General features: G+C 49.1%; 1 protein-coding gene across 2 annotated transcripts; it reads left to right on the top strand.

Annotated features, from left to right (window-relative positions):
• The first annotated feature begins 4,922 nt into the window (after window positions 1-4,922).
• Window positions 4,923-15,567, top strand: PPDPF (pancreatic progenitor cell differentiation and proliferation factor). Of its 2 annotated transcripts, none has more exons than XM_019484428.2 (5): window positions 4,923-5,095; window positions 11,944-12,060; window positions 13,918-13,995; window positions 14,584-14,680; window positions 15,161-15,567. In XM_019484428.2, the coding sequence occupies exons 2-5, from the start codon at window positions 11,979-11,981 to the stop codon at window positions 15,273-15,275; spliced, it is 372 nt and encodes a 123-aa protein (XP_019339973.1). In that variant the 5' UTR covers window positions 4,923-5,095; window positions 11,944-11,978; the 3' UTR covers window positions 15,276-15,567. The 2 variants fall into 2 exon arrangements, with proteins under 2 accessions (XP_019339973.1, XP_014465120.1); XM_014609634.3 differs by having other exon boundaries at window positions 4,924-5,095; window positions 11,944-12,033.
• The last annotated feature ends 7,965 nt before the right edge of the window (window positions 15,568-23,532 follow it).

Genomic DNA, 23,532 nt, shown 5'->3' with positions numbered 1-23,532 from the left:
TGCATCCACATTTATGGAGCACTCCTGTGTATCTGCACTCCTCAGCCATCTGCTCTCCAGGCTGCAAAACTAGGGCAGTTCCACTACACGATGGCCTTGAATCACTCCCGCCGTGCTATGCAAAGTTCACCTTAAGTGACCCTTCTTGAGACTAAAGCAATCCCTACCACCTCTCTTTTTACAGCTGCTGACTTAGCAGGGCACTGCAGACTAAAAAATACTCTCTACATGACTCTGCTTATGCTGCTTCATTAAAGCTAAATGAATGCTGCAAACTGATCTTAGCTATATTTGCCTGTGCGTAGGCGCATGGGCTGGGCATTAACTGGAACGCTGCATTAACTCTTTCCGCTCGGTAAAAAAAGACATTTTAGGATTGGGTGTAAGGTGGGAGATTTATCCATGCTGAATCAGCAGGTTGTGGGGGCAGGAAGTTATCCTGGTTGCCAAGGCAGGATTGCCATGATCACAACACTATGTGATCCTTCAGTGGGGATGTGAACCAAGGAGACATCAAACACAGATAAAAAGTGTTAGTGCTTCTCTTCCCCATCATTTCTAAAAGCCATTAGGCCATTCAGTCCAGAAAGCAATTCTGGGCCCTGTGGAATGGAAAGTGCTGCCTAAAGATGTAGGCTATTATTAGCAGTCATTAGAAAAGGCACATGTGGTATTGGCAGGGGAGAAGTGAAGAGGAGCCTGGGAAAACTATTGAGTTTGCTAAAAATAAAATGGAGTTGTCAAGCCTGGGCAGTGCCAGAGTTGGTCTGTAGTTGCTAACTCTCTCATTTTCAGCACGGACTGTATAATTCTGCGGCAAAACCTGCTGCTGTTAAGATGGTCTGAATCGTCGCTTCTCCAAGGGGTGCAAATCACCAGCTGAAGGACAATTTCTTTGCCTGCTTCCTGAATTCTTTGCTTTATGTTGCCATATTTGGCTCAAAAGATAGGAGAGAGAAAACATCTCGCAAGGACTGGGTAGCTGCTCCAGAATAGCTGATGGATACACCACTGAATGGGAATCTGGTACGAGGGCTGCGGGGTCAGACTCTCAGTCATTGCTTGCTGCGCTGATATTTATAATAGTGAGGAATTCCCTTTCGGTTTTACTGCAGAGGGACCCAGTCCTGCTGATGCTGAGACATTCATAATTCAGCTATGAGAGTGATCCCATTAAAGGCTATAGAACAGGACATGTGAACCAAGGTCTGAGAAGGCTGCAGCTCATGTAACACAAGGGAGGGAGGGTAGCTTTGTGTGCAGGGCTGTCACAGGCTGGGGTTTCCAGGCTTGCACTAGGGATGGGGTGTGAGCACACTCTGGACTGGGATTTGGAATAAGGTTCCTAGGGTTTCCTGGGCTAATGTCTGGGAAGGGACCCCTTGGCCATGCTGGGCTAGGCCTAGAGAGAAGGCAAGGTTTAGCCAGTTTATCGTAGTAGGACTGCATGGAACAAGTATTAGGTTGCATTTGTAGGACTCTGTGGGTTCAAATGAGGCTCATGGACCATAGTACCCTGGGCTGGCCTGCCTTTGTGATCTCAGGCCAGTCCCACATGCTAGACATTAGTTCTTTCCTTTTTTGTGTCCTTGTGACAAGGTATTTGACCTAGTGGGTCTAATGGAAACCTGGTGGCACTCTACTCATGGCTGGGTAGTAGGAATAGAGGGCTATAGGTTGTACAGGAGAGATAGAGAAGGGAAAAAAGGAAGGGGTGTTGCTCTCTATGTCAAAGAACAGTACGTATCTTCCCTAATCAAATTGGACCTCCATCTAACACAGGAGGTAAGGAGTCCCACCAGGGGTAATGCCTCGCTCGACTTGGTGTTGGCCACAGGGGATGACCTGGTGGGGGACCTGCAGATTCAAGGCAATTTAGGGGACAGCGATCACCAAATGATAAAATTCACTATCCAGAGAAGGGCGGGCACTATATCTACCAGGTGCTAAACTTTAAAAAGGCTGACTTTAATAGGCTCAGGGGATTGGTTAGCAGGGTACTAGGAACCAAGAGCCTAGACGCTTTGGGGGTCCAGGACGGGTGGTCATTCCTTAAGGATACCATTCTTTGGGCTCAGAGTGAGACAATCCCATGGCAGAGAAAAGGGGGCAAAGGGGTCAGGAATCCCCTTTGGCTAACCAGGGTCATCCAGGATAAATGAAGGGGGAAAAGTAGCATACAGGAAGTGGAAGCAGGGGGTAGCTAGCAAGGAGGAGTACACTTCCTTGGCCCCTGCAGGGAGTCGGTCAGGAAGGCCAAGGCAGCTCTACAACTCAGACTAGCGGCAGGGATTAAGGACAATAAAAAGTCCTTCTTTAGGTATGTTGGGAGCAAAAAGAGGGTGCAGGGTAGCATAGGACCCCTACAGGACAGGCAGGGGGGCTTAGTGACACATAGCAGGGACAAGGCAGAGCTCTTCAATGAGTTTTTTGCCTCTGTCTTCTTAAATAGGAACCTAGACGAACCCTCAATACGCATCACGGACATCAACAAGGTGAACATCAGCCGACCAACGGTCAGTGCTGACATGGTAAAAGGACGCTTGGAGGGACTGGACATGTTCAGATCACTGGGGCCGGGGGGACTCCACCCATGGGTCATGAAGGAGTTAGCAGGGGTCATAGCTGATCCACTGGCAAGGATATATGAGCACTCACGGTGCTCAGGTCAGGTCCTGGAGGATTGAAAGAGGGCCAATGTCATCCCAATTTTTAAGAAGGGGAGGAAGGAGGATCTGGGGAACTATAGACCGGTCAGCCTTACCTCTATCCCGGGGAAAATCCTAAAAAAAATTATCAAGGAACACATCTGTGGGAGCCCGCTGGCTAATGTGATGCAGAGGGGCAACCAACATGGGTTTACAGCAGGCATGTCCTGCCTGACTAACCTAGTTTCTTATTACGACAAGGCCACCAAATGTTTAGATGCAGGAGTCGAGGTGGATGTTATCTGTCTGGACTTCAAGAAGGCCTTTGACATGGATGATTACACAGTAGACTGGGTAGCAAACTGGCTCAGGGGTCGCACTCAGAGTGGTGGTGGATGGGTCATGTCAACCTGGAAAGATGTGTGCAGTGGAGTCCCTCAGGGCTCAGTTCTGGGGCCGGTGCTGTTCAACATCTTCATCAGTGATCTGGACGAGGGGGTGGAAAGCACCCTGTCCAAGTCTGTGGATGACACTAAAATATGGGGTGAAGCTAACACCATAGAGAGGAGGAACCAGATCCAGGCTGACCTAGACAGGTTGGGGAAGTGGGCAGAGAACAGCAGGATGCAATTCAGTAAGGACACGTGCAAGGTGCTGCATCTAGGGAGGAAGACCTGCCATCAGACCTATAGGCTGTGGGGCGACCTTCTCAGCACCACTGAGGCAGAAAGAGATCTTGGAGTCACTGTTGACTCCAGGATGAACATGAGTCGTTGATGTGATGAAGCAGTCAGCAGAGCCAGTCGCACCTTGTCGTGCATCCGTAGGTGCTTCACAAACAGGTCCAGGGAGGTGATTCTCCCTCTCTACGCAGCACTGGTCAGGCCGCAGCTGGAGTGCTGTGTCCAGTTCTGGACGGTGCAGTTCAAGTGGGATGAGGACAACCTGGAGAGGGTCCAAAGAAGAGCCACTCGCCTGATTGGAGGCCTGCAGGGAAGGCCTTAAGAGGAAAGGCTAAGGGACCTTAACCTTTTCAGCCTCTCCAAGAGAAGGTTGAGAGGGGACCTTGTGGCGGGGTACAAATTCATAAGCGGGGAGCAACACGAAGTAGGTGACGATCTGTTCACCAGGGCACCCCCTGGAATAACAAGGAACAACGGCCATAAGCTATTGGAGGGTAGGTTTAGACTGGACATTAGAAAAAAGTTCTTCACGGTCAGGCTTGCCAGGATCTGGAATGGGCTTCCAAGGGAGGTGGTGCTCACCCCATCCTTGGCAGAGACTGGACAGGCACCTGGCTGGGAGCACATGATCCCAGGTTTGGTGACCTTTTTCTTGCCTGCCAGGGGCAGGGGGTCAGACTAGATGGCCCACTCAGGTCCCTTCCAACTCTATGAATCTATTTAGCAGAATTTGCAATTTGTTGGAATCTGCCAGGCCGGACTGTGAGTGCCTCTGCTGTAGCCTCCATCTGTGTGCCTTAGTGCCCGCTCCACCCCAGCTCCTCCTGTGGACTTCAGTGCCGGAGGCACATAGCCATCAGGATGCCCTTAAAGAGATGATGTGAGGGACAGCTCCATTAATGACTGAGATCCACAGATACAGGGAGGGATCCTACACTGGGGGAGGCCTACAGTCCAAATCAGGGAATTATTTGGGGCAGAGGACTGCTTACTGAGTTTCGGCAAGCCTTTGAGGGCCGCAGGACAGGTAGCTGGGGGCAGGTAAATATTAATTTTCTAAAAATTTTAGGGGCCCCACGGGCCAGATAGAATGGCATCTTACCCACCCCTGGTCCATATCCTGCTGAAAGCACTGCACCACTGGTTCCCAGCATTGCTTATGGGATCGTGCCCTTTACTTCTCCCCTTTTCATGCTTTCCTTTCTGTCTACCTGGAAAACTGCAAACCCAGATGATGAGAGTAAGGAAGGACTCCGGTTCCCCTTGGTTATCACTCCAGAGTGGGCCAAGCCTGAGGCTGCTCTGTCAGACCCGGGGCAAAGGGCTGCAAAAGTTTTACCCCCTCCTTCTCTTCTCCCCATTTTTTGTCCTCCTGGAAAGAAGCAGCCGTGACCAGCAGGGAGACCTGGGAAGTAGCTCCCTCTCAAGCACCGCGCACAGCCCCAGGGCAGCCAGGCGGCGCTTACCGCGGGGTAACACAACCCCCCTCTCCCGGCTTTCGGGGCGGAGATCTCCAGCCCGAGCCGCCCCTAGGAGGCGGCTCCCGGGTGCGGGGAGCGCTGGGCTCGGCTATATAAGGCGGAGCTGAAGCCTAGCGTCCCTTAAACCCCTAAGACCTCGTGTGTGCTTAGTGGACGTGGAGTTTACTCCCAGTATCTCCTTTGCAAATGGGCTCCGTGGCCTAGCGTTTACTCCCCTGAGCCTCGCCACCTGTGATCTCCAGCCGTTTGGGTGCTACTGGGACCAGCACTGAAGGAAAGGAAGGTAAAGGGAGACCCGAGGTCGGGGTGGGGTGCTGGGCGAGCGGGGCTGGGGGTTCCTCCCTAACGCTGGCCCGGGTGGGAGCGAGATGGGTCGCTCGGGGGGGCTTTGTTCGCTTCCCTGTGGGTTAGCAGGGCCGGGGCCGGGGATCCTGTCCGAACGTTCCAAGCCGTGTCCGAACGTTCCATGCCGTGTCCGAACATTCCATGCCGTGTCCGAACGTTCCATGCCGTGTCGGAACGTTCCATCCGGGCTGGCCCCGGTCCCCCGGGGCGACAGACGCGCGTGGCTGCGGGAGAACGCCCTCCCCGTGCTCTTGGCACGGCTGCACTTGCTTTTCCGGACTCACGGCTCGCTTGTGCCGGGTCTCGGGATGTCTTTGTCCTTGTTGCCCCCCAGCCCCTCCAAACCAGGCAGCGTGCGTGGCCCGGGGCTTCTGCCCCGCGGTGGGGCAGGGCTGAGAACTGGCAGGGGCATCGCTCTCTCGCCGCGTTGCAGGGCTTCCTCCGTGGCCATGCTTCCTTAGGCCCCCGCCCTCCCACACACACTTCTTGCTCCCCTCGCCCCGCAGTGTTTTGGGCCAGGCTGATGGAGCTGCAGAAAGCGTGATGGTGCCTGTGCGGGGCTGGGAGCTGGAGGGAGGGGATTGGGAAAAGGCTGCGTGCGGGTTGCTGCGAGCCAGTTCAGGCCGGTTTGCGTTGAGTTGTTCCCCACCCCGAGCAAGCAGGCGGCTGAAGAAGTCTCTCAAAAGGGAGACAAAAGGCATCCCAGCCATTCTCTCCGTCCCACCCTTTGGAGTAAAGAATTTGCTTGATGCTATGCCAGGAAAAAGAGATGGTGAATAAAACCCCCTCTCTGCAAGCATTAGGGAAGAACAGCCTCTTTTTCCCTTACTGCTTGCAAACTTCTGAGCGAGACTCTGCCGCTGGTTTGTCTCCAGGTCTGTCTGCAGACCTGCTTCCAGGGCAGGAACGGGCTGGGAATAATGTTGTCACTGGTGCATAAGGAGCCAAGGGGCATGCACTGGATTTTGGTCCAACTGGGCAGTTAAGGGACTCTCTCTTTTTTTTTTTTTGGATAGCAGTGCCAGCTGCATCGGCCAGCGCCGAGCTCTGCATAGAGACAGAGCGGAAACTAAAGCTGGATAGACTGTTTCCAGAAGCACTAAAATGCATAAAGCCAACTGAGTCACCAGGTTAGGAAGTTCGTTCATCCCAGGCTGTAATAGCTACCGCTCGCTTCCAGTTTCATTGAAAAATGTCAGAGAAAATGCTGTCATGCATTCATTCATCCGATTAAAATTTCACTTTCATTTGCATCAAAATGAGACTAGTCAGAGACCTTAAGGTGAAGGGTAGCCACAAGCTAGATGCTAATGGGTCCCCTGTGTTTGCAGGTTAGCAGAAGGGTTGGGTGTCTCTTTACGGCAGGTCCCACCTAGGCTCTGACCCAGGTTTCAGCCCAGGGTGCAGAAAAGAACTTCTCCCCGGGTTGGGAGGTGGGTTCGTTGCAGACTTGTTCAGCTGGATCTCTCTCTACCCGCTCTGCAGTCGGCAGGCTGCAAGTGACCTGCTGCTGATAGTCCTCCGGTGTCCTTCCCAGGGTTCCCTCTAAAGGACAGACATGTTCTTCCACAGTTGACAGGGAAAGGTTTCTAAAATGGCTGAGCATGTGTGTGGGGGAGGGAATGGCTGGAGAGCTGTGCCTCCACACACACTTTGCCATATCCTCATTTTATGCCCTTGTGGGAAAGGGGGGCTGCCAATGCTTAGTTTGGTCCAGGGGCCCAGCCCTCGAGTGGCAATCGCCAGGGTGAAGGATGCAAGTAAGACCTGACCCATTCCCCCTGCAACTCATTGGGACGCTGAATTTTGTTGCATGTCTTATTTCTGTAAATCTGGTTGTGGAGACTCTTTCTAGCTGTCTGGAGCCAGAAAGTCACTTTTAGGGTTAGGGTGACTTTTTGAACACAAGCAGTTAAGGCTTCCGTTCTGAACCCTCCTGCTATTGCCATAGAAAAGTGAAATAAATCTGCCAGAATATTAACCTGATTATTGCAGAAATGTGGTTGGGGCTTTGCAGTATGAAGAGAACATAACCCCAAACATGTTGCCTTCCTTGGTAGGTAGTCTCATGCGTGTCTTTATTATGTAACATGAGGGTAAAGGAGTGCCCCGTGTCTGGCTAACATTAGGGTGGGGGATCTATGGACTGTGGGACCTCCAGAGAGCAGGGTAGGGAATAAGCCAAATCCCCGTTTCAGTGGAGGCTGCGAGCCTTTTGCATTGCTTGCATCTGTGCACTGGGCGCTTTTGCAAAATCAGGGTCTGCATAATCCTATCCTTTAAGAGATAATTGGTAATTGCTGACGAGTGGGAAGCTTTTGCTCATTTGAAACCTTCGCCACAAGCAAATTCTCTTTCCATCTTCCCATTGCTTTTTCAGCATTCGAAGAGACTGTGGTGGGACAGACACCCTCTGGGAGATGGCAGTCCTACACAAGGCCCTGTTGTGCCGTGGGCTGCCTACGTGAGCACCCTGGGGCAGCCCCTTAGTTCTCCATGCCTCAGTTTCACATCTGTAAATTGGGATGAATACTTCCCCATATCACGGGGGGGGGGGGGGGGGGGGTGTGTATGACCATAAACACCAGACTTCCAAGATGTGCATATCCTGCAGTAATAGAGAAACAAGCTAGACTTCTCTGTAGTAGACAAATGTCAAATGACGGACCTTCTGTTATCCTATATACAGCTAGGATGGAAAGGAAGAGAGAGCTGAGATCATATAACAGGATTTTAATCTTGGAGAAATTATATAGAATGAATATATAATATAATAAAATATATATAATGTGCTGTCAGTTTTAGTGCGCACACTCGCACTTTCGAAGCGGACGTACTGGAGTCTTTCAGGCCTTGCTTGGGCCGTGTCTTGGCTCGGAAGCTGACCCTCGGACTAAATGAGTCTCTCTGCGTCTGTGCCTGTTGTTTTCTCTCGGGTGTTTTGCAATGCTTGGACTTTTTCCCCCCACATCTGCTGACTCTTGTTTTCACTGATGGGTAGACTTCCTCTTGGGTTGGAGAGGTCAGTGGCGTTCTCGTTCCTAGAACGCAGAAGGCGTTTCTCTTGAGATACTTTGCTCCTGTAGCCACAAAGGGTCCCGGTTTGTCTCTAGCTCCAGTCTGCTTTACATGACTGTAACTATCCCTCTTGCTTTCTTCTCCTCTTCCAACATTTCCTGCTCATCGCACTGAGATTCCCCCATATTTTCAATGGCAGAGTGATGGGTTGACTGACCCAAACACATCTGGTCCCTCCGTCCCACCAGGCGCATCTGTCTCATGCTGCTGAAGGGAAGCATCGGCAGAATCGCTCTGAGGGATGTTTCCCACAAGCAAAGACTTCTGAACTATGGGATTTAAATACAGCAGCTCTCAGGGATGTGTATCTGAAGAAATTTATTGGATCAAATGTGCCCCCTTATATTGGTTTGTTTGACTTGTCACCTTGCAAATCATAGAAAATGAGGGTTGGAAGGTGACAACTTCCTGCTCCAAGCAGAGCCAGCCCCAACTAGATCATCCCAGCCAAGGCTTTGTGTAGCTGGGTCTTAAGCTCCAGCAATAGAAATTCCACCACCTTTCTGGGTAACCTTTTCTAGTGCTTTCCTACCCTCCTAGTGGAAGAGTTTTCCCTAGTATCCAACCTAAATGTCCCTTGCTGCAGCTGGAGCCCATTACTCCTTGTCCTGTCATCTGCCACCATCACATTCAGCTCCATCCTCTTTGCAGCCCCCCTGCAGGGAGGGAGCTGAAGGCTGCTATTCAATCCCCTCTCAATCTTCTCCAAACTAAATCAGCCCAGTTCCCTCGGCCTCTCCTCACCAGTCCTGCCCCCCGAACCATTTTTGTTGCCCTCCGCTAGCCTCTCTCCAACTTGCCCACCTCCTTTCTGTAGCAGGGGACCCAAAACTGGACTAAATATTCCTTTGTGGTGCTGTTAAGCTGGCTGGGAGATGAGAGCATGCTGAGGCTGCATTTTCAGTGACTCCCACTAAATGGTGAGAGGATTAGTTGGCACGTGACAAACCCAGCTGATAAAGCAGGCCTGTGACACGGTGTCTTAGCCATAAAGAAGAAACTTCCTCTATTCGGCTCTAAAAATTGCAGCTCTTGTTGCTGGCTCGCTTAAGCAGAAAAGCTAGCACAGCTGGAGGTCAGGCATGAACATACTGCCTAATAAAAAAATAAAATCATCTTAGCTGCCCTGATGGTGAATGGGAAGAGGCTTTTTTTCCCCTTAAGAGATCCAGATCCTGAACTTGCTGGGTTGATATAGTTTAAAATCTTTTGGAGCTTTGTCTGAATGCTAATATAATAAATTCAGAAAGGGTGAAAAGCAAGAGAAAGCAAGTGGGCTGTGATTCCCAGGTGACCCTCGCAAACACAGCAGAGCATCAGTTGTCCAAATGCGGGCCATGCTAACGAGCTGCACGCCATGTCGTTCAAGCGATAGCAACAGGGACTGTGTAAAATCTGTAACATCCAGTTGCTCATTAATGAAATGCCTACAAAACAAGTGCGCTCCAGTGCTAACAGATGCCCCTTGATCCAGTTTATGGGCTGTTGGGTGACGGCAGCGTTTTCATCTCTGTTGAATGGTCGGTGGAAAAGGTCAAGCCCCTCCATGACATCCAAGACCCTGCTACTCTGGGAGCGCTTTTGCTTCTAACTTTCTATTTGGAAAACTTCCCTGAGAAATCGTAGGCATTTATGCGTCCCATTTAGTTGCATTTATTTGCAGCTCAGCAGAAGTGCGTGCTGTCTCAGGAGTGCTGACGCTGTCCCTGTAGCCCTGTTAGACTCACTTCATGTTTCATGGCCTGTTTTACGTGGCTAATAGTAAGTCCTGGGCTCTGTTCAGAGAGGTTGTGTATAATTAGCTGCCTCCGTTTTGCTGACAGAAGTCAAACTGAGCAGCAAGTGTCACGGTTTAGAGAGCTCAGGAGAGGTGGAGGTAAATGGGAATGTTTATGCCCTTCATTATTTCTGCTCTGGTTGTACAGGTTAAATCCCGAATGGGAAAAGCAGAGAACCCGACAGCTATTAGTCTCAATTTCTGCAACTAATTGCATCCAGAGTTGAGACTAAAAGTCTCAATTATGCAACAACTGGGACCTTGTGCAGCAGCATCTCCAGGTCTCCCGAAAAGGTGGGGCATCTCTCCCCACCCTCGGGTGCTATTCCAAATAGTGAGGGTTGGTGCTCAAGGCTTCCATTGTAAATAGGCAAGGCAAAATAAATGAAACTATGAAGTGTCTGACGGGTGATGAACTGCATTCCAGTTTAAGCAACTTGCAATGTGGGGAATAAATGAGAATCGCATTCAAATCCTATCCCTATATCCACTGCCTTCTGAGCTGGCTTGGAGAAGGACGTGATCTTTTTTTGCCTCAAGCAAGTCATTCCTCCTGCTTTCTGCAAGTGCCTGTAGGCACTTCTTCTCTGCGACAGACCTACACGAGGTCTCATGCTGCTTTTACAGCCTGTGGGACGTGTCTTGCAGCGCACTTCTGGAGATGTGATAGTAGCTTGCTCTCACCGGTTGTCTTGCACACTCGACAGCATTTTTAAGCTCTCTTAAAGAAAAGGGGTTTGGATTGAATCAGCCTTTTTATATTTAGTGCAGAGATGAGAACTGTTGCCTTAGTCTAGGAGTCCAGCCCTTTCCTGTCGAAGGGCATAGCAAGCAGACTGACTTCCTTGCACTCGCAGAACGGATCTGACTATTCTAGTTTCCCCGCCCTGCCCTTACAACCACCCGAGGCTGTCTGGCTCCCCGGAGCAGAGGGCCAAGGCTTCGCTGGTTCTCAGACACGAGTGATCGAAAGAAGTGCTGCTCGATCTGCAGCGTGCTGTTTTGGGACACGATTCTTATGAAGGATCCAGGCAGTGAAATTCCATTGCACAAATGGTGGCAGAAAGCTGGACAGACGAGTATGACTGAAAAGAGCTTCCTGCCAAAATTGGAGCCAAACCTTTGCTTTTGGACCTAACTTTATTTGCCTTTCAACACTGTTTTTGCACTAGTTTCAAAAAACTCCTGAGCTCTGACCTTCTGTAAACAAGGCAGTTAAATTGCTGGCGGCAGAGCAAAGCATTGGCTGCTTGTGATTCGGAGAAAAGAATGCATGAACTAGCCAGATCAGTTTGTCCTTCAATAAGCAGTTACTTCCATGACCTTTCCTCCTAGGATTTCTTGATCTTTAGCTTGCTGGTAAAAAAGTACTTTAATCTTAATCCTTGGTAGCTTTGTCTCTAGCTTGGGACCATGCACAGAAGAAAATAATGCACCCTAATAAAGTTTCCTAGAAAATTAGAGCTGGAAAGGACTTCAAGAGGTCCAGCTTCTTGTTCACGGTAGGATCATCCCTGACTAAACCATCCCAAACACGAGTGTCTTGAACCTGCTCTTAACCTTGCAAGGCAGGAGAGTCCACAATGTCTCCAGTTAAACTGTCCCAATGCTTCACCACCCTCCTGGTGAAAAGCTCTTCCTAATAGCCAACCTAAATTTCCCGCGCTCCTCGTCCCATCTCCTGCAGCCACCGAGTATAGTCTACAGCCATCCTTTTTATTAGCACCTGTGAAGATGAAGGTACACCAACATCAGTAGGGTTGTTCGTGTGGTTGCGTATGCTTCAAGCGGTGGTTGAGAAATCCTGAGTTTCATTCTTGGTGTAGAAAACACTGTGAAGGCAATGGTGTCGTGACTGGAGGGGCTGATCTCTGTGGGTATGACCGGGTGGCTTTTCCATATTCTGAAGGCTCTCCCCTTTTGCCTGACAGGTTTTATATCGGCACAAGAACAAAGACCAAGGAACATGGCAGCAATCCCGTCAAGCGGCTCGCTTGTGGCAACCCATGACTACTACAGAAGTAAGAAGACTAAACTTGTGACCTGGGGTAAAAAGGAGGGGCTCGCAAAACACTGCAGATATCTGTGGTGGGGAAGGGGTTCAATATGGCACGGATCTTGTAGCACGAACCTAGAGAGTTTACAGGCTTAGTCTCAACAAGTTTCCAAGCCCTATGTTCTCCTTCCCTCTATAGTCGGTGTTGCTCCACAGGATTAAGTCGGTTCTTTCAAGCAGAGAGACATTAGCCTGGGATGTTATAGATTTGGATGCCACTGAAAATTGGTGGGAGCCGGGTACTGGACTCCTTTTAAAATTCGACTCCTTAAAAATCTGCTTTAAAAGCATGTCCAATCTCTTCTATTTAACATCAGCATATCCTAAAGTTCATCAGTCCCCACGCCCTGTTTGGGAGTGGTGGAAACACAGCTTCTCTTGTGGATCACTGGGCCCCAAACGTGATTGAAACTGGTGGCTGTGGGTAGAGGTGGAGTGGACTTTCTATAACCCAGCTCTGCCCGTTCCCTCTCAGAGCACTCTTGAACAAAGCCTGTTTTCTGGTTATGCAAAGCAAATGCCTGACACAGCGGTATTTTTTTGTTTAAAACATCAGGCAAAGAGCCAAGAATAGGAGCGAGCCTTATTTAGCATTCAGCATTGTGGGAGTACAGAATAGCAACCCGTGTTCCTCTTTCTTGTGGTGTTGTCCTGGGTATCCAGGCAAGGGAGCAGAGCCTTCTCTTTAGGAGACTTGCATAGGAGGCTGTCTTCCACAAGCCGGAAGATCCTTTATGCTACAGAAGGCAGAAATGAGTGGGGGTGAAATAAGGGACTCATGTCTTGCCCCCACTGGCATGGAGCTCACTAGCCATGAGCACATGGGCCAGTTCTCAACTGGTATGACTGTGCTGGGCTCCATCGTCTACATATAGCAGTGCAAAATAGCAGCTGAGGAGTGGTCTCCTGGTCTCTTTTTTTCTCCCCCAAGTTTTAGGGATACAGGGTGAGGCCAGGTGATGAGCAGGGATGTACGTAGGGTAGTGTCTCACATCAGGAGCCAGAGCTGTCCCACCTATTTGGCATCTAATTACGATCCTGTCTCAACCTGCTCCATTCCCTGAAGACCTATTAACAGGCCTGCTTCTGTAAAACACCTTCACCATTGTCATGGGGCTATGTCTTGCAAAATCAGAGGAGGTGCTTGCTGCTTTATATAAGCAATTTTTTTTAACTGGTTTCCAGCATGATGCAATAGGTTCCACTTCAATTCCTAAGTATCACTTAAATGACTAATGATTGCAATAGTTTGTCCTGAGTCAGAGGCTGGGAAAAGACCCTCACATAACCAGAATAATGTCACTGAGATATTTGTACCACAAACTGAGAAATGAAGTGTGTGTTTATCTTGCTTGCTTGGATCCACTGAGTCAGATGTTCTGCAGAGGTCTCTCACCCAGGCTTACCAGGCTCTGTGCACATGAATCTTCCAGCACATTGTAATAAACTGTTGCCCACTGCATAGAAAGCAATTGGAGGTGCCACTTGTTGTCCTTGCTTGTGGACAGAACACTTTCTTAAAGGCCAGTGTGATAAGAAAGCCCTTAAATGAGCTCTGAATCTTGTCTGGAAATATATAAAATGCCTACATTTCCTTCAAAGCTCTACACTTGTACTCCAGGGCCTCGCCACTATAAAGCTGGTACCTGCCACCCAATAGTGGGGAAAAGAAATGGGTGTTGTAGGAGAAACTGGTCCTAAGAAGTTGAAATGCAGCAAATGCTTTGCCTGCTGTGGCAAGATATGCAGTAGCTGCAGGGAGGGTGATTTTTGGCCGACATTATAGCAGCGGGTGATAGTAGAGGGCCTGGTTGGATGTTGGCTTAACAGGATATTCTGTCATTTGCAGGGCGTCTGAGTTCTACGTCCAGCAACAGCTCGTGTGGAAGTGCTGAGTACTCTGGGGAAGTTATTCCTCACCATCCGGGTAAGCACCAGCTGGTCTCTGGCCCAAGCCTTCTCTAGCTGGGACCTCTGTGCCTCAAATGCTTTTGCTTTAACTCCTTACTGGAGCATCAGACAGTATTAACATTGTCTTCTGTGAGAGCCAGTGTAGCGACTAAAATGTTCCTGGGGCTAAAAGTCTGCTACCCATGGATAACGCAGAGTGTTTTCAAGCAGATGTCGGTCTACTTGGCTCTCAACGCCTGGATGTCGGGTGGATATTTTGACCATCTACACTGGTGTCTTTTAAGTTTATGCTTCAGGAAACAAGACCTGTCTGGCAGTAGGTCTCCATGTTCCTGACTGCTAAAGCGTGTATATTAAAGACCCCGTTTAAAAATATCTAGGAGGTCTTTCTCCCATGATGCAGCGTTCTTCCAGTGTTTGGAAGATTGAGCTTTCAGTTGCATTTTTAATTAAGGCAGCAGTGCCATGTGTTGGTCATTTTAACAGCTTGCCTAAACCCCTTTTTGCTTGCTTGTTGCATGAGAATGACCTGCTTATTTCTGCTGTACCGTGCAATCGAGCTACGTGTCCCTGTCATCGTGACTTAAGCTTGTCTGCTTCCTAGGTCTTCCCAAGTCAGATCCCGGTCACTGGTGGGCTAGCTTCTTCTTTGGCAAGATGCCCCACCCAGTCATGACAACTGTGTCGGAGTCCCCAGAGAAGTAAGTTGCTCTTGGTGGCGTGTCTTTTGCTAGTCTTAACTGTGATGTTGGACGACAGTCGAAAGCGGCGGGGGGGAGTCTGGAATATTGTCCTGAAGCTGTGGGGAGGGGACTCTGTCTTCTAGCAAAGACATAATGATCAGAAGTTTAGTTCATTTTTGGTACCTGCAATTGCATGTGGCCCTCAATACAACTAGCCCATAGGGAGGAAGGCAGTACAGGCTTCCTTCACCAGTAAGTCTCTGATAAATGCATCCTGGCACCAATTTGGTCTGAGGCCAGAGCCTTCTACCATCTGTCTAGCAAGGAGTCTAAAAAGAAAGAGCCCCTCAAGATCTGACCATATACACCCTGCCCCTTTGCATATGGGTTGCAATAGGAACAGGGAGCTATATTTCTCCAGGCTGCATAGTCGAGACCGAGGTAGCCAAGGTGGTGTCTTTTGCCTGATGGTTCTTTCCTCTGCCTCTTGTCTTCCAGATCGGGAACCTTCCAGGTGGCTAACGGCGTGATCACTTGTGGCCTGGCTCAGGAAGTAATGAGGAAGCGCCACGCCAGTGAGCCCAGCAAACCCAATGCTGGGCCCTCTGCGTGAACAGGCTGGCACCTCTCTCTGCTGCTCGCCTGGTTGCTGCTTCTGATCCAAACGCTAGGCATCAGAGCCCATTTCCCTCCCCTCCCCGTCCCCCCCCATAGAGTAGACAGGCTGCTTTAGGAATTAGATGTAGGTTTTTGCAAAAAAAAGAAAACACAACCAAAAATTTTTTTCTATACCATCTTTTTGCTACTTCACTAACTTGACTACGTGCTTTCCATGCAGACTTGGTAACACTTTTGTTTACTTCGTACTTGTTCAATGGAAACTAATAAACTTGAGCAGCCTTTTATATGCTGGGTGACTTGTATTCCTCGTCTCTCCAACATACGAGCCATGAGCATAACTGGGCTCTCCTGGATGTGGGAAAGCAGGGGCCTTGGGAGTGTTTCACGGGTGGATGTGGGGGAAGCTGCTGTATGTGGATACTACATAATTTTTTTTCCCCCATGGGTTGGTTTTTGCCATGGAGCGGTTTCTCTTGACCCATAGTGTGAAGAAGGGGCTTCCTCATAGTGTTGTGGGTTGTTAAGAAAGCTTGAGCATGGTTGACAGAGAGGAATCCTAGTTTCCAAATCCTAGCTTTCCTTTGACAGACGGGAATCCTAGGAATCCAGACTGAAAATGCAGTCCCTTCACTGGGGCTCTGTATAGGCCAAGCTGCCTAACTATGGGGGAATGTGATGTATTCCCACTCACTTGATCAAGCTTTCCCTTTGTGTTCATAGGCCATATGTGCCAAGGAAAGATCTTACTTTCTACAGCTTGCAGTTGTAAAAGTAGTCTGCCTTTGCCACCTGATCCAGTGCCAGTGATAAGTGTGAAGCCCTGTAGTTACTCGATAGGCTGCTGCTTTTGAGTCTCTACATTTGAACCTGGATGCAACATAATCTTACTGGCTTTTCATGTTGCTCCCAATGCAGCTACTAGAGGATATAGGTAAAGAAGGATTTAACCTGCATATTCTGCAATGGATAGAGTGAAGGGTGCCTGGTGTCTGTATCTAAATGTCCACAAATGCAGCCGTAATGCAATGTCTGGAGCTTGGCTGCTGGATGTTACCTGTGCTAAGGCACAGAATCAAGCTTGCTTATTTTTTTGGAAATGGACTTTGTCTCCTAGTTAATACCCACCATTCAAACAACAGCACTGCAGCACACAAGGCTGCCTTCACCTTGCACAGCTTGTCTTTACGGAGCAGGGTTTTGCACAGGCTGTTACAGACTGATTAGAGTATGCCAAGGAGAAGGTTGGCGTGGCCCAAAATGGGAAGTGTGATCTCTGTAAGTGCCCTCAAGCCAAAGGAATTGACCTGAGTTAATTGCTTGGGATGTTCCTTTAGTAAACTCTTAAAAGAGCATTTATCCAAGATGTGCTTTAAAGATGTCTTAATTGCTGTGTTGCTGATTGGCCCTGGTGGGAAAGAGCTGCATTTGGCAATGAGTTAGGAATTGCATTCTTTTCCTGATGTACTTTTTATAACCCAGGGAGAAGCAACTTTCTAAGTTACCAGGCATTGCAGTGAAAACCAGCAAGTAGGTGGGTACTGGGGCAGGTTACTGTCTCAAGAGGGTGCAGCACACATCAGTTGTAGTTTCCAACCACAGAATTGCTACCTATTTATTTGTCTAAAACCTAAACCAGAGGGAAGGTGGGGGGAAATAAACCTCAGATATCTTTTAATTTTTAATTAAAGTACCCTGATTCAAATAGCTTAATTGTTTTGAATAAACAATTAATTAGTTCACTCCTACTCAAAATAACTCTTCAGTTGGCTGCAAAAGAAAAAAAAAACAGGTTGGCAGATGCCAATCAAGTGTACCTGCAGGTTAAATGCCTTGTTAAAGAATCAGGCTCTGCATCCCTTCTCTGGATGGAAACACCCAGTGCAATTAAAGCTTGATTGCTTGCTTGGCTGTCAAGAATAAAAATAATCGGCTAAAACAGGAAAGCAGTTAGTTAGGGGCTATAAAGGCTTACTGGGTAAACCGGCAGGGCATGCTATGTAAAGTTTTTGGAAAGGTTGTTAAATGAATCTAATGATCTATTGGGAATGAAGGCACACGTCTGGTTCACGGGTGAGGAAGTCACAGTTCAGTAGTCTTTGTGTTTCCAAAAAGCTATGGAAGAGCAGTCTGGGCAGTCACTAAACATTTGTCAGTGCCTTCAGTGAAGGATGCTTTAAGTTTAAAAACAGCCATGCGGGACCTCGGATGGTAGCTACACTCAGTCAAGGATACAGGGAGACGTGTTGGAGTCTCTTTTTTTTCCTGTTAATGGCTTCGGCACAGTTCAGTGACACCAGACTTGGTCATTTTCTCAGAACAGAAAAGTTGCTTATGATGTGATATAGGTTTGTGAGTAATAGGAAAGGCAGACTAGCCTCGGCAGTGGGTGGATAAGAAATGCCAGACAGTTTAGAAGTTCATGCTGTATCACTCAAGTTTGGGAACAGCTGATTTACTCATTGGCTTGCTTGGTAAAACAGCCGTTTGGGGACGTTTTCAGTACAAAGTCTGCTGTCCTGGGAGAACACTTAACAGCTGGTTTGAGTCGCTTTCCCCTTCTGAAACGCCTACAGATCTTGCCTCCTTACCCAGCTGGGTATTTTGAGAGATTCAGCACGATCCTTTTCTCTGATGTGCTTGTCTAGGAACCTGTTCTCTCTTTCTTGCCTTGCTCTCCAAAAATACTCCTGACTTCGTGTGGCTATTTATAGCTTTGCAAAGGGCTAATGATAAAAAGGTCCAAGGACGAGGTGCTGTCAAATCAGAATGAGATGTACCTCCAGGGAGCTTTGCTCTCATGCAGTTTGGATGTCATGATCACCAGGAGGAGTGCTGGACACCACTTGTGGGAGGACACAAAGCTCTTGTAAAGTTTTTAAAGAAGGCTAAAATAAATGGATTTTGAAATGCATGTTGCAAATTAGATCCTAAGCCTCTGCAAACAGGTTCTCGTTAGGTCAATACTGAGTGGTTCTGCCTGCCCCTCATGTTATGCTCATGTAGAAGAGTAAAAACTCAGGCCAGGCATACTCTGCCGCCTTCCTGCTTTCTCATGAAGCAGTTGAAAACATTAGAAAGCACATGCAATGGCTGCCCAAGCCTAGCCTTTCTCTGCATAATAGAAACACTTGCAAGAACATCTGGTGCCTATTTCAGCCCAAAATAATATTGCTTCCTTCCTCAGGCTTTCACTAGAGAAAACCTCTGGCCAAAACAACACCTGGCCAGATTTTCCACAGCTTCCAGAGCAGTTTTTGCCATAAATAAGTAGTAAGCAGTGGGAACGGAAAATGCATAACTCCTTCATTTTACGCTTGCTGAGCAGAGCTCATGTGTTGAGATCCTGTAGTTTCTTCAAGAGGAGCAAGATTGTTTGCCCTTCTTGTAACTTCTCCCACTGAGCAGGAGACCACCAGGCAGCCGAGATGGACCTCGCCTAATGAAACCAAGTGCATAATGCAACACGTGGTCTCTCTACCAGCCAAGCTGTGACCATGTACTCTCTCACTGCTACTTGCCATTAGCTTCCCACGAGTAATGGAGACACTGAGTTTAATAAGTTGGCTCTCGCCTTAGACTGGGCAGGGAATGGAAAAGGTTTTTAATTCTTGGAAAGGAATTTCCAGCCTTTCTTTTGGATCCCTGGGAGGCTGGTGAAGCCACATCACAGGTGCTCTTCATCCCTGCTCCTTCCAAATGTCCTGTCCCTTCAACCACAGAGCTGGAGAGGGGTAGCAGCTAGGCCACGGATGGAGCAGCTAGGCTGGCCCCCTTTTTGAGAGCTGCCCATAGCAGATTAGGCCGTATACAACACAGCTCTAGGCAATCTGCAGTCCATCTACAAGAGCCTGCTGGCGACTACAGAGCATCAACGCGGTGCACGCAAGGCCATCATGTTCTGGTCTCGGCTGTGCCCAAGCTCCAAGGCCAAACCCTTTCCCAGTATATTGCCTCGTCTACTCCCCAGAACACATGGAGAGCAGTCGGCAAAAAAATCTTGCTTGCTGGTTTCCAAACTGGTCAACACGGATCCCTCTGTCTTGCCACTGGGAACATTTCTCACACCTTCAGGCCCATCCCCTGCACTCTTCAGTGGCCGTGTTAGGTAATGTGCACGCGCTGTTCGTCCTGTCCAGGACGGGAGGGTACTGTGGAAATCCTGGCTCATCCCCTCTTCTCTCAGAAAGGAAAGTTTCAAAGCTAGAGATAGCTTGATGACACTTTACTTCTGTCCCCCTCTCCCATTAAAGAGGTCTCTCTGTTGGGCTGTAGTTCACCCTTAATCATAGAAAGTGAGGTTTGGAAAGGACCTCAGGAGGTCACATCTAGTCCAACACCCTGCTCTAAGCAGGACCAGCCCCAACTACATCATCCTAGCCAAGGCATTGTCTAGCTGGGCCTTCAAAACCTCCAAGGATGGAGACTCCACCGCCTCCCTGTGTAACCTCCCCTAGTGTTTTGCTACCTTCCTAGCGAGCAAGATTTTCCTAATATCTAACTTAAACTTCCCTTGCTGCAGCTTGAGCCCATCGCTCGTTGTCCTGTCTTCACTGAGACCAGTCCAGCTCCATCCTCTTTTGAACCACCTTTCATGTAGTTGAAAGCTGCTATTCAATCTCCTCTCATTTTCTCTTTTCCAGACTAAATAAGCCCAGTTCCCTCAGCAATCCTGTCCCCCAGCCCCCCAACCATTTTTGTTGCCCTCCACTGGACTCTCTCAAATTTGTCCACATCCTTTCTGTCGTGGGGGCAGGACTCCAGATGTGGCCTTACCAGAGCTGAATAGAGGGGAATAATCATGTCCTATGACCTTCTGGCAACACCCCTACCAATGCAGCCCAGGATGCCGTTAGCCTTCTTGGCAACAAGGGCACACTGCTGGCTCCTGTTCAGCTTCTTGTCCACTGTCAGCCCCAGGTCCTTTTGATTTTGCTGTATTAATACTAATACTTGGCACTTTGGGAAGCATTTTGAGACCTCCTGATGCAACCTAAGGGAGTAGTGGTTATTTCAAAGCAAATTGAGAACGTTTATCATCTTTATTTCACAGGAGGAGAGATCTGGGCTGAACTTAGGTCTTGCAGCAAGTCGGTGATAATCAGGACGGACAACTCAGCTCACCTGGATTGCAAGCCAGCACTAAAGCTGCTCAATAGGCTGGACTAGGGCTCTTAATGCATCAATGCCACCACTCAAAGCCTTGTGGCACTCTGTACGTGGGAGAACAAGCTGTGTCCTTGGCTGTGCTGTATCGCTCCCCTTTGTAAGCTGCACATCCCACTTGAGCCACGCCAGCCCAGACAGTTCATCTGGGAGCGGCTCTTTCTGAGGCTGCCGTGCCGTTCCTTTGGCTCCGGCATCGTTCAGGACAGCCTGTTCAAACAGTTGTCCAAGTTTTCCTTCTGCTGTTTCACAGTCTTTACTGTATTTATCCTCACAGCTTCCCTGAGGCATGGGGAGGTTATTACAGCGCAGCGGCAGATGGGGGACGGAGCAGAGATGTGCTGCCAGGCCACAACAGGCTTGTGATTCATGTGATATTTGCTGGCTTACTGAAAGTGTCAGTCCTGGTTTCGTGCGATGACATTTGGATCTCAGCTTTCACTTAAAAGTGACTAGCTAGCATAGCTGCAAAGACCCACTTGAAGACCTGAGGTCCACTGATGTATCAGGAAGCAAACCCCCAGAATCGGTGCTTCTTGCTCTTTGAGCTTTCAGGACCGGTGATATGGGTTAAGTGGCTTCCCCACACTGATGAAGGAGTTAGCGTCTTCCAGTCTATGGGTTCGTACCCCAACCTCTGGATCAGTCAACCTTGCACCCAGTGTGTTGGGTCTGGCTTTCGTGTGCAATGAGGCTAGCAGGCTCTTTCAAAAAGCTAGCTTCAGTGAGGATTTTCCCATCGCAACACCTACTATATAACTGAGCTGATTAATAAGAAACCACCTTGAGTGTCAACATGCTGCAAACTTCCTGTGTTCTTTATTATTCCTGGCAGTTGGGCTTGCTCTCCCGTGACCTGCCAAAGTAGCAAGTCCTTGAATTCAATGTGTTTCTCCCTTCGCATTGCACGCTGGGTTGGCATGACAGTTTGTGGTTTGAGCAGATGTCTAGCATCTCCGTTCATATGCAATCTGATCATTGCCGCATTGCACAGGGTCCTGGCTGGGACGTGTCTGATGTGGTAGCTGATGTTTCCACAGCTGCTGGGGAGCAGGGCAGTGAGATGTCTAGTTTGCTGCTGAGCTCATGTGCGACTTGGATGGTGACCGAAATTTCTCCCTGCCACCAATCCAGCTATATAAGAGGTAGTTAGTTAGAATGACTGGGGTTAACAATCAAGCCGGCCAAAATAGTAAGCAGTGCCCAAGGTGTATGGAGCCAAGAGCAGAGACGGCGGAGCTCCTTATGCCTCAAGGAGGAGTCCTCCGGGATAATGAGAATTGCCAACTGCTGGGGCTGTGTAAAGTCACATTTGCATCCTCTGCCTTGTTACTCTGCGTTCTCCTTGCTTGGGTCCCATCTGACTTGCTCTGGAGGTCAGAGCTCGTCCCCGGTGAGGTGCTTTCTCTGCAAGGCTTGGGGAGGAATTGGGAGCCTTGAAACCTGCTGCAATGCGAGTTCATGTTATAAATAACAATGCAGATGAGAAAGGGGCCTGAGCTGGGTTTTCACTCAGCAGCTGTTGCTTTATTTCCCATCCCCCTGAGCTGCCAGCTCTCTGTTGTGCAGCAATAGAGCCAGACCTACTTTTTCCCAAGCCTGCCCTGGCTTGCTAAGCAAGCCAAGATGAAGACCAGGACTTTTATAAGGCACAGCAATGTGCCTGGGGGAGGTTGGTGGAAATCCTGGAGGCCCTGGGATGAGTGCTTCGGAGATAGGGATGTCAGACCTTGCCGTTGGAGAAAGGGGCCTCTCTTTCCATCTCCCCTTCTGTTTCCCAGGAAAGTGAAATCAGTGGAAAGACTCAGGCTGTAGATTTGGGACCAGACCAAAGGGACCAGCCGGGCTATTGCAGTTGCAGGGCACTGCTTGGAGCAGCCACAGCTGCACAGATGCTGCTGGCTTGTCACAGCCTGGGTGGCTTGTAGCAGGCTTCTAGGGGCAGGAGATACACCCCGCCCTCCCCGCCACCAAGCTCCTAATGCAGAGACAAAGCCCCAGACAACACTTGGTCTGACCTCCTTTCTTGACTTGTTTCTGCAGCTTCTTGCTTAGGGCAGGTGACCTTTCTCCCACTTCCAGGGATGACAGATAAAGGCACGTGCATCTTCTGCTCCCCTGCTGTGGGGCAGGGCGGGGGAGGCTTGTTTGTGCAAGGGAAGCGCTGAACTCTCTGCGCAGAAGCTTCCCCTTCGTTATTCCCGATGCACCAGCTTTTACCCAGCACTGAATTATCCCGGACACGAGGCCGAAGTACCCAGAACTGTTGGTTGGGAGAGGAGACCCCAGTGCTCTTTAGACTTGGCAGGTTGGACCAAAGTACATTGGGTTGGGGCTTGAGATCCTCTGGGCTCTCTATCTCATTCCCTTGCAGGCTCCTTTGGTGTGTTTCTGGGTGTCTCCGTTCTTCCCTGCACAATAGGGGGAATAAGATTTGTCCTTTCCTCCCACTATATCTATATCTATATAGACATAGACATCTAGGTCTAGGTCTATAGATAGATATCTAGATAAACATAGATAGATAGATATATATATACAGAGAGAGAGAGAGATACTGTAAGATCTGTGAGGTCACAGAATCGCAGACAACGAGGGTTGGAAAGGACCTCAGGAGGTCACATCTAGTGCAACCCCCTGCTCCAAGCAGGACCAGCCCCAACTACATCGTCCCAAAGGCTTTGTCTAGCCAGGTCTAAAAACTTCCAAAGATGGAGAGGAGAGTCCACAACCTCTCTGAGTAACTTGTTCCAGTGCTTTACTGCCTTCCTAATGAGAAAGTTATTCCTAATATCTAACCCTTGCTGCAACTTGAGCCCATTGCTGCTTGTCCTGTCGTCTGCCCCCACTGGGACCAGCCCAGCTCCATCCTCTTTGCAACCCTCCTGCAGGGACTTGAAGGCTGCTATCAAATCCCGCCTCAGTCTTCTCTTCTCCAAGCTAAAAGTCAGGACTTTCTCTCTCATTATGCTCATATATACAACTTCCAACACAGTGATGCTTCCTGTCTCAATCAGGAGATTCTACATGAAGTATAAATGAATAATCACAATAATAATAATAAAGATGATGATGATGATGATGGA

The sequence above is a fragment of the Alligator mississippiensis genome, chromosome 9 (genome assembly GCF_030867095.1).
Source record: "Alligator mississippiensis isolate rAllMis1 chromosome 9, rAllMis1, whole genome shotgun sequence".
NCBI classification, from domain to species: domain Eukaryota; kingdom Metazoa; phylum Chordata; order Crocodylia; family Alligatoridae; genus Alligator; species Alligator mississippiensis.
This window is presented reverse-complemented; position numbering and strand designations above follow the sequence as displayed.

Bases quoted from the DNA above. Each gene is read 5' to 3' on its own strand.
- PPDPF (XM_019484428.2), top strand. From the start codon at position 11,979: ATGGCAGCAATCCCGTCAAGCGGCTCGCTTGTGGCAACCCATGACTAC. The intron at 12,061-13,917 runs GTAAAAAGGAGG...TGTCATTTGCAG, and splicing joins GACTAAACTTGTGACCTGGG to GGCGTCTGAGTTCTACGTCC. The intron at 14,681-15,160 runs GTAAGTTGCTCT...CTTGTCTTCCAG, and splicing joins GTGTCGGAGTCCCCAGAGAA to ATCGGGAACCTTCCAGGTGG.